Below are 10737 nucleotides of genomic sequence, written 5' to 3' on the forward strand. Positions count from 1 at the left end.
AGCCGAATTATGTATTACTCAGTTACATGTATTTAGTATATTTATAGATTATTAAATTCGTAAATGTTTGAACATTTTTGTATACGTATCTATATATAATTGAAAAAAAAAGATACCTAATTGTTTTTATATATAATTTATGTTAGCTGGAAGATTACTAAATAAATAATAATACTTATATCTAGAACTGTTGATCGCCAATTAAAAAAAATATTAAGAAAACACTTTTTTCATTTATATCTACTGAATTTTTACACGGCTGTGTAATTTTGTGAGCTAAGGTACTATGGGTCAACTCACACGCATTATTAAACTCTTACCTCATAAACGTGTTGGACTTAGCGTCGGGATGTTGTGTTTTTTGTGGTTCCTGCTGTGTTTTTGTGGATGCCGATGTGCTCCAAATATCGTCCTCATCATCGCTGATGATTTGGTAAGTACTTTAATTTATTTAGTGATCAATTTAATTAAAAAAGTATTTTTAATTAGTAAATTATAATTAGTGTCTTTTTAACACAATAATAAATTGTTCGTTACTTATCAAAGCCAATTTAGCATATCACGTACTTTCTATACGTAGTTTCTATACTTATGCTTGAAATTAAATTAAATTTTATACGTTAATTGCTAACATAAGTATTTAATTAAATACTTTAAGAATAACACAATAAATACAATGAATTTGCAGGTTCAATAATTAAAACCAATTTTTCATTTTTGTATTTTTATTATTTCTATTTTTTAAATTTTGATTCAATTAAATCTAAACGCTGGTGGTTATTATGCGTAGGCGGATGGTACAGTTCAAATATTTAGGTCAACCTAACGGATTACTTTATGCTAAACTTTAATATCCATAACAATGCTAAACTTTAATATTCAAAATATCTAACACTCCTTGTCGAACTTCATAGGACCTATAAAATGACCTTCGCCAACGTCTCGAGAGAGCAGTATTGCAGTATTGGCCTAGTGGCTTCAACGTGCGACTCTCATTCCTGAGGTCGTAGGTTCGATCGCCGGCTGTGCACCATTGGACTTTCTTTCTATGTGCGCATTTAACATTTGCTCGAATGGTGAAGGAAAACATCGTGAGGAACCCGACATGTCTTAGACCCAAAAAGTCGACGGCGTGTGCCAGGCACTGGAGGCTGATTACCTACTTGCCTATTAGATTTAAATATGATCATGAAGCAGATTCAAAAATCTGAGGCCAAGACCTAAATAGCCTTTAAACCATACAAGTATAAACATAAAGAGTTTTATTATTTCTTTGTTTGAATCGGTCGCTAAACTCAAAGGAAAATCCTATCCTCTGTAACATTTTCTCTCCACTTATAAATCCATTTGTCACAAGTTGCATTAAACTTAAATATGGGAAATCAATCCACATTCATCATGGAATAATATCTATGTAATAGCTTATCCCAGCTGAACATTTATATTTTAAAATACATTATTTTAAAAATAAATATAGCTTTTGTGTATGTCGTAGTTATTGAAATGTAGAAACGAATAATTGAAATCGGCCCCACAGTTGAGTTTTCGTTGTGAAAATCTTCTCCATTCTGGCCTTTCTATGGCCACTCCACTCCATGTTGTTCCCGCGACTTGTATACTGTATAGTGTCGTCGTCCCACGTTTTTTGTGGTCTACCTCTCTTTCTCTTTCCATCTCTTCCTTTCCCCTGATCATGTGGCCTGCCCTTGCCCAAAAGAAAAGACAAAGTAAGGAGTAGCAACATCAGAAGAAAGACTAAGGTACAGGACATAACTTTAAAAATAAGAAGACAAAAGTGGAAATACGTAATAGTTATTTCAAATCGTTGCATTAATAAAATAAATATCTAACTTACATCTAATCGTAAAAATCCTCTTACAAAATTGCCTATTTTAATATTACAGGGCTGGAACGATGTAGGCTTTCACGGATCAAATCAAATTCCGACTCCGAACATCGACGCATTATTTAGTTCCGGTCTGTCACTACATAATTATTATGTTGCACCGATATGCACGCCATCCCGAGCGGCGCTTATGACTGGAAAATACCCTATTCATACCGGTATGTATACTTAAATTGTTAGAAGAAGAAAATAAAAAGACAATAAATGAATTGTAGTTCTAATGGTAGAAGACGAGATGTTGCGAATGTACTCCGCACTCGAAAACACTAATAACGCCATTCTATTTATCTGAGCAGATTGTAATGAAGATTTGAAATGCATGAAGGTGAAATAATAATAAACATGTAAAATCTGTTACCAAATGTTCGCGAAAGTATTTGTTTTAATTCAGTTCACAAAGACTCAAATTTCACATAAAACTATCTCGTTCAATGGTATTTTCATTAAGATTTTTTCTATAATTATTACAAAATTCCTTTATCGTTGAATTATTTAATATGCAAAAGCGTAGCCGAAGTCTTTATTATAAGTTTGTCTCCACTTCTTAAACTCTGCTTTATCAAAGAAATGTGAGTTACCAAATGACCCAAATCGCTTGCCGAAATTGAAGAATTTCTTCGATTCCTCTTGAGGATTGAGATCCTAGAGAAATGAGTAATGAGTTACTGACTCAATCATCCTGGGATGACCGTTTCAAACAGAAAACTATATTAGGAATAAATTACATCTTTTGTTGTAATAAACACAAATCATTCGTTTAAAAATGCTTTACTTAAATGAAATGACCGCGCTCAAACACTTTTTGTCATTGCGTTAAGTGGGTAAAAACTCTGTTGGTGACCTTTGTCGAGACCACAATCTTGACCCAAAATTGTTATTTTATCATGATAATATTGTTTATTTTATTTACTAACGTTAGCAAATATGCTGTATCCACTTTCACTTATGTCATCAGTCATAAAAAGAGATGTTTTGTTTATCAGAGAGAACTATTTAAACCTTTGTTATTCCGGCAATTTCAGAAGTAATTAACGATAAATATTAAAACTACATCAATCACGAATGGACATTTATTAAGCTCCGTCATATATTGAATTGACTCACTGTTTTATTCGAATTACTATTTAATGGGACAGGGGGCAAATAATTTTTATTAAGTAAAGAATCACGAACCACCACTAGGGTAAAATACAATAGCACAGTATGTGTGACATGTATGACTTATGAAAACTAAATCTCAATAGTCAGGGTAATTTAGAATTCTCAATCTTAGCCTAAAATTCTGCTCCTGTGTTAAATACAGAAAAAACATAGACACACAGAAGGAAACAGTGTAATAACTGAGTAATAAATTTAAAAACCTATCATTTGTTTGAATAATGATAATCGGTTATCTGTATATTTAATAATTCGTGGTCATTCACCTTCACTGTACTTTAACAGTTATTTTTAAACGCATTATAGCACTATTGTTTTGATACACGTTGCTTTGTGCATAAATTTTCATTTTACATATCCGTAAAATTAAATAATTTATTCAAATGTAGCCTCTATTGTTAATAAGTATGTATGTACAGTCGAGATTACTTAATTTACGCTATTTACGGGGGAATCAAACCAATATCAAAAGTATAAAGAAATCGTCTATATTAGAATGTATCCTGGAATTTTTAACTTCGCTATAGGAATGAACGCGAATTTCCCCTTTTGCTGTGTGTGACCTAGGTTGAATTGCATAAATTATTAATCTAAATGTAAGGGGAGAATGGGTAGTATCTGTCTTGGGAATCTCTTGATCTGCCCGTATGCATAGGCGACGCACTTGCGTATCACTTAACATCAGGTGCCTCCTGCCAGATTGCCCCGTTAACAAAAAGCAAAGGACTTGTCTGAGGTTGAGAATCCGCTATGGGTATATTATTCCCGCTAAATTCAAGGGTATGTGATTTTATATGAACTTTATGGTACCAGGTATGCAGCATGGAGTGTTGTATGGTATCGAACCACGTGGTCTACCTCTCAATGAGAAGCTCTTGCCACAGTACTTGAAGGAACTGGGATACAGAAACCATTTGGTTGGCAAATGGCACCTCGGGAGTTACAAGAAGGCCTATTTACCGCTGAGTAGAGGGTAAGAGCTGTCATTTCTAAGGTCCCCTATGAGAGGAAATACAGTAATCGTACTTATAACGCGGTATCTCTATGACGCGTATTTGTATAACGGTGTTTCCGTTCCCTATATAACGCGGTAATTCCCCTCTATAACGCGGAGATTTATCAAGTTATATTTCTGTAGTGAGAAATTTATAATGACTTGTCAAGTCCATAATTAGTTTTGCGTACCTTTGCACCTGTTTCACTTGTGTTGTTTTAAAATTAAACTAAATAACTTAAAAACTATTTTTGATTTTTTTAAAGAGAATTCTTCTACAACTTGCTTTTCTATAACGCGGTCCAGGTCTATCGCGTTAAAGGAGGGATTACTGTACTCTTACCCCTGTGCTGTATTGGGATATGGGGCTGATAAAGTCTGAAGCCTCTGTCTTTCACTTTGTTTTCCCAATTTTTGTCTAGCCGTGGATAATATTAGGGCTGATCGCTAGGATCAGTCCTGGCTTCTCATTAGTGAATATTTTTTTACTAAATATGTATGTAATAGTAAGACATATAGTATCGCTGTATTTTTTGTAGTAATTGATGTATTCTATAGAACTCTCATATATCACTTTATTCTAAAGATGTTCTATAGCCTATGTTCACTAGGGATAATGTAGAATTTTAATGGTGAAAGAACTTTTCAAATCAACCAAAGTAGTTTTGGAGCAAACATCCCTTCAAGCGACTCAGATATAAATAGGTATCTTATATTATGGATGTTATTTTAGATTCGATACACATTTAGGATTCTGGACAGGAAAGATAGATATGTATGACCACACGACTCAGGAAGCTGGCCAATGGGGTTTCGATTTCCGACGAGGTAATTTAAAATGAATACATTTAATTCACGAATGCACAAATGGATTTTTATTCCAAGTTCGCTTTTAACTCACGTAGTAGGAAAAAATCCTGAGAAATGCCTTAGACCCAAAAAGTCGCCTATTAGAAAAAACAAATGATCATGAAACAGATACAGAATTCTGAGGCCTTTATAGGCGCGTGACGCTCCCGTTTAAGTATCGACGATGAACCAATCAATTTTCTTGCATTTAGTGTTAACCAAACCAAAGTAAGGAAGCAATAAGAGTCGACAGGACTTTGTATGATATTCATTTATTTAAATTTTCTCCAAATCTTTATATTGCGCAGGTTACTCGGTGGCTCACGATTTGTTCGGTAAATATGTAACCGATGTGTATACAGAGGAGGCTGTCAGGGTTAGTATATTGTTTTAGTATGACCTTGTCTATAGACAAAAGAATAATTATATTGATGTATTTGAACATATTTTTTCATCAAAGAGAACAAGAACAAGAAATATATTATTCAAATGAAGCGTTTTAAATATACTATTTAATTAAAATAATTAAAATTAAACCGAAAGTAAAAATTAATAATTGGTGAAAACGCACTGGCACAGATCAATAATATTTTTTTACATATATATACAGATAATATCTGAGCACAACAAAAGTGAGCCTCTATTCCTTATGGTTGGTCATTCGGCAGTTCACACGGGCAACCCGTATGAACCTATCCGGGCACCTGAAGACCTGACAGCCAACTTTACATGGATAGCTGATCCTCAGAGGAAAAAGTTTGCAGGTGAATAATGTTTCGCCTTTTCCTGCATTAGTTTTGTCTTAAAACTAAAAGTAGTGTCATCAATATAGTTTATACAAAAATTAATCGTACGCTGCTGTGTACGCTGGTACGCTTAGCGTTTTATTTTAATAATTCATTTAAAAAATAGTCTGCCCTTATAGTTGTTGAATTTTTTAATCAATGCATAATATTTTTTTAAGCTATGCTGACAAAAATGGACGAATCAGTCGGTAAAGTGGTCCAATCCTTACACACTCACGGCCTGTTGCAGAACAGCATTATCCTCTTCAGCACAGACAATGGGGGCGCCGCTGCGGGCTTCAACTTGAATGCTGCATCGAATTATCCTCTTAAGGGTGTAAGTATTTTCATTTAAAAAAGATCTATTTGAGTACAGCCTTGCTATTCTGTAACTCACTTTTCGAACTCTCACAGCGGTTTTCGCAGCGGCGGTCGCGCTCAAATCAGTCGTGAAGCAGTCATTTTACGATTTGGCATTCTGATAAAGAATAAACAGCAAGCTCCCTCCGCTTGTCAAAACGTAATACGAAATTGCTTAACAGAATACCATGAGATTCCACAAGTGACGTGAGTGACGAAGGGAGCGTTGTTAGTGGAGGTGAACTCACGGATTAACAGAATCGCACGGCTGAGCTGATATATATCAATAGCGCTACAACCTTTTAGGTCTAAACCTCAGATTTGTGTATCTGATCCGTGATCATTTTTAATAGGCAAGTAGGTGATCAACCTTCTGTTCCTGACACACACCGTTGATATTTTGTCTCTAATGCCGGGTTCCTTACAATGCTTTCCTTCACCGTACAAGCGAGTTTTTTATGTACACATAGAAATCTATTGGTACACAGCTGGGGATCGAACCTACGACCTGAACTGAACTTATATATCTTTTATAAATTAAACTTTTCTTACCTTTTGAGTTCTTTAGTTTAATGACATCATAGTAGCAAAGAAATAAATATATTTGAATTATTTACAACATAGATTTAGTTATAGTTAAAATCGAATACTAAAATGAATTTAAATAGATTGGTTCCTGTGGCAAAGTTGTAATGACGTCAGTATTTCCACGCTGTTCTTCCTGCTTTTTTCTTTTAAATTCAATTGTATCCAGGTAAAGAACACCCTGTGGGAGGGCGGAGTCCGAGGGGCGGCGGCACTCTGGAGCCCTTTGCTCGAGAAGGTACCTCGCGTCGCCTCACAGAAGATGTACATCGCAGACTGGTTTCCCACACTGCTTAGTGCTGCGGGGGCCAATATGAGGTATAAGATGTTTAATGATAATTTACCAGCCAGTTCTCAAGTCAGGGTGAGCACGGATGAGAATAACTTACAACCACAATAAACAGCGGGCACTATTTTTATAATATTCAAACCCTTAAACTAAAGTGTGTACAGTTTAAATAAATAGTAAGGAAAGTAACTTTCAATTCAATTTTATTAATAAATGCTCTAATAGCCAAAATTATTTAAATAATGTTTTGTCACTAACAGCTAAGAAGTTCATCAAATTTCAGTGAAAACTATAAGATTTTTAATGTATATAATGACTTAAAAGAATCTTAAATAAAATACTATTTAAAATATCTATATGTGTAATTATACGTGAACCCAAGATTTTTTATATCAATATTGTTTACCTCTTTCAGTTTATCTGGCATCGACGGTATTGACCAATGGAAAGCATTATCGTCCGATCTCAAATCAGAACGAACCACAGTTCTACATAACATTGACGATGTATTTGGCAGCGCTTCTATCACAGTCGACCAATGGAAATTACATAAAGGTATATTTTTTAAATAATTAAATAGTAAATTAACAACAACTATTAATTTACCTAAAAATTACCTTTAATTAGTACTATTACCTAAATATTAAATATCTAAAACTACTAGGTGTCTGATGATTTTTGTGTTCCTTAGATTCAGACTCTCGTGAACCAAGTCCTAAGTTTTTGAAATAAAGGAGTCATACGCTACGCTCTGACTCTGAACCTTCCCTAAGACCTTCCTATTTCCTCAAGATTTTACCTACACCGTACAAGCAAGTGTTTAACAGATAAATTCTTTGTTATGGAGTTATTTCATACACGACCTCAGACTATACAGGCAATTAATTATATTACCTGAAAATGCATACACTGCCAGAAAATAAACAAATTACTTAAAAATATACATTACAGAACCGAACGCTATTTGATATTGAGATTTTTTTTATTTATTAAATACTCATTCAGATAATCGGAATTTATAGGTTATTTTTTTTAATTTTCTAACCTGATGTTAAGTGAGATGTGATGTCCGTCCATGGACACTTACATTGCCAAATGGCTCGCAAGTGCATTGCCGGCCTTTTAAGAATTGGTATGCTCTTCTCTTGAAGGACCCTAAGTCGAATTGGTTCGGAAATACTTAAGTGGGCAGCTGGTTCCACGTAGTGTTGCTGCGCAACCTTGAGAAAGCTCAGTTGTGGAACGACGGACGTCAAGGTGATACGGATGATATTTTGTATTCTACCTTGACATTCGATGATGAAAGTCAGCTACAAGTATTAGTCCGAACAACTCCTCTGAACACTCTCCATGGTAAATTCGAGAGAAGATTCAGAGAGACCCTACACGCAGCGCCAAGGGATCAAGCCGTTCGGAGAGTGATTGGTCGTTGACGATTCGAACCGCTCTTCGTTGAATACGGTCAAGCGAAAGGAGCAGGTACTGGAGAGCTTCCGCCCAGATCTGAGAACAGTACATCATGTGGGGCCGAATTTGCGCTTTATGCAAGTGGTGCCCGAAGTGAGAGCACACCAAGCTTCTTAAGGGGCTAATTTATCCCTACCTTCCAAATGAACGCGAAACTGAACGTTATTTGATATGTCAGCCCAGTATTCTGATACTAGCTGCGGCTTTAAGGAGAATGTGTTCAAAGAGAGGAGTAGCGCGCTACAAAGGGAGTCTTTTTAGCGGAAAACGCGCAAATACAATGTAATATATTTCTTATACTTAAAGACAAATTGTACTCCTTCCTAGGTAGTTATACAATAACTAAATAGATGTAACTGTAAAATGATGTTTGATTTGTCAATAAGTTCAATGCATTTATAATCGCCTATTGTATTATAATTATATTGTCACAAAGGCTCATGAGAATGCTTTTTACGAATTCGCATTCTGAATACAGACGTTTCTCACTTTCACTATTGTCGTTGTGTTTTTCTATAAGACGTATTTTTTATTCTGGGTCCTAAAGAATCCTTATCTCGAAACTCCCTCTTTTCGAACTTGTGTGAATAGTGAAATAACGTGAGATTGTATTTTATGGAGATCAGCCTCATTTCCATAACATTACACTTTCAATTTAGTAGTAATATTATGTAAAGTTGAAGGATGAATCAATTAAAACGGGCTTGACAAATCAAGTTAGTTTAAGAGTCCCTTCAATCCTGAGCTTGTGCGTTGAAATCTCGACTGTGGCTTTTCTTATTAGATCAGCGATTAATACTTGCTGGTACTGTATAGTAAACATCGTGAGGGTATCCACACATCTTGTGTCTGTCATAAAAGGCTGTATACATCTTTAGGCACAAATTACAACGGTGCCTGGGACTACTGGTATGGGCCTACTGGCCGCGAAGGTGTCTACGATGTTAAGGAGGTATTAAACAGCCTCGCGGGGAAGGCTTTCGCGCAATTAGGAATGATGCCGAGCGAAGAAATTATTTTGGAACTAAGGTAATGTTGGCTCTATACTTTATTAAAGTGATTGAATTTTTTTTAACTAAACCATAGTCGTACTGATTTTTGTTTTAATCGACTGTTTGATCTGAGGATTTGGATTGAGTATAGAAACCAGCCGTTAAGGGCTTAGGATACATCTCTGCGTGTCAATATTTATTTAGACGCATTTAGTATTCGAGAAGTTACTATAAAAACAAAAATGCTTTATTCGTACATTACATTTTATATTTCTAGAAATGCTTCAACGGTGACATGTAAGAAACTAGATCCAATACTATGTGAACCTTTGAAAGCGCCTTGTCTCTTCAATATTGAGGAAGATGCCTGTGAAGTGAGGAATCTTGCTAACGAGTAAGTTGTGACTGTCTACGCGGGATTGATTTGCATCAATCTTTCTTACAATTAATTTGCTACAAACTTTATCTCTTTTTATTAAGAGGTATTTGAAGTTTCGTATCATCCAATGCGAAATACTAGCTTTCACGTTGTTTATTTTTACCACTTTTTTTCTCTAAATTTTCGACTATGAATTTCAGAGAACCTGAGATCTTGCAAAAACTATTAGACGAGTTGGAAAAAATGAATCGCACCGCTGTCCCTCCGAACAATCAACCATTGGACCAACGGGGCGATCCTAAGTACTGGGGTCGGACCTACACTAACTTCGGGGACTTTCAAAGGCCGCAATTCGTTTGTTGATATAGTATAGGAATAACTTTATAGAAATAGAGGCTTATTATTAATGAATCCATTTAATACAAATTAAAGATTTATTTGCTTTTAGTAGAACGGATCTCGCATAGAACTATATAAAATATGAACATATGTAGTTTAAATTTGTTTCAAACTTTTTTAGGTAAATTCGTTTAGGTTTACCTAGACAATGTATATTTGTTCTGCTATAATAATTTCCTATGGAGTAGAGCATACGAAAAATATTGTCTTACGCGTGAAACTGACATTAAACCATTTTTTTTTTGTTATAAATAGTCTGTAAGGAAACTCCTGTACGTAACCAAAAACCAAATGCATCCAGTTTCCGTTAGTTTTAGCGTAGTCAAAAATCGTAACTTCTAACTTGTTAAACTACTTACAATATCAGTGATCAAGTACAATTAATTTTTAAATAGATTAATATTGATCTAGTCCTAAAATAAGGTTAGTGAATATTTTTACCCTTAGAACCCCTTCATAAGCCTCCAATTAAATTAAAAGTCTTCCAGTTATAGTTATAAATAGTTTAAGTGTTAACCTAAATAGATTTAAAATGTTTAATATATTGAAATAAAACAAATAAAAAGACAATGTT

At 34.7% G+C, this 10737-nt stretch overlaps 1 protein-coding gene across 1 annotated transcript; it reads left to right on the forward strand.

Moving 5' to 3' along the window:
• Positions 1–284: 284 nt before the first annotated feature.
• On the forward strand, positions 285–10201 carry LOC125057631 (arylsulfatase I-like). Its single transcript, XM_047661403.1, has 12 exons — positions 285–433; positions 1905–2064; positions 3878–4037; positions 4792–4886; positions 5216–5283; positions 5518–5671; positions 5872–6029; positions 6807–6955; positions 7342–7481; positions 9272–9422; positions 9663–9779; positions 9965–10201. The coding sequence occupies exons 1-12, from the start codon at positions 287–289 to the stop codon at positions 10125–10127; spliced, it is 1662 nt and encodes a 553-aa protein (XP_047517359.1). The 5' UTR covers positions 285–286; the 3' UTR covers positions 10128–10201.
• The last annotated feature ends 536 nt before the right edge of the window (positions 10202–10737 follow it).

Source organism: Pieris napi, chromosome 17 (genome assembly GCF_905475465.1).
Source record: "Pieris napi chromosome 17, ilPieNapi1.2, whole genome shotgun sequence".
In the NCBI taxonomy this organism is placed as follows: Eukaryota; Metazoa; Arthropoda; class Insecta; order Lepidoptera; family Pieridae; genus Pieris; species Pieris napi.

Coding starts and splice junctions, on each gene's coding strand:
- LOC125057631 (XM_047661403.1), top strand. CDS start 287: ATGGGTCAACTCACACGCATTATTAAACTCTTACCTCATAAACGTGTT. Junction 7,482..9,271: donor CCAATGGAAATTACATAAAG/GTATATTTTTTA, acceptor ATACATCTTTAG/GCACAAATTACAACGGTGCC. Junction 9,780..9,964: donor GTGAGGAATCTTGCTAACGA/GTAAGTTGTGAC, acceptor TATGAATTTCAG/AGAACCTGAGATCTTGCAAA.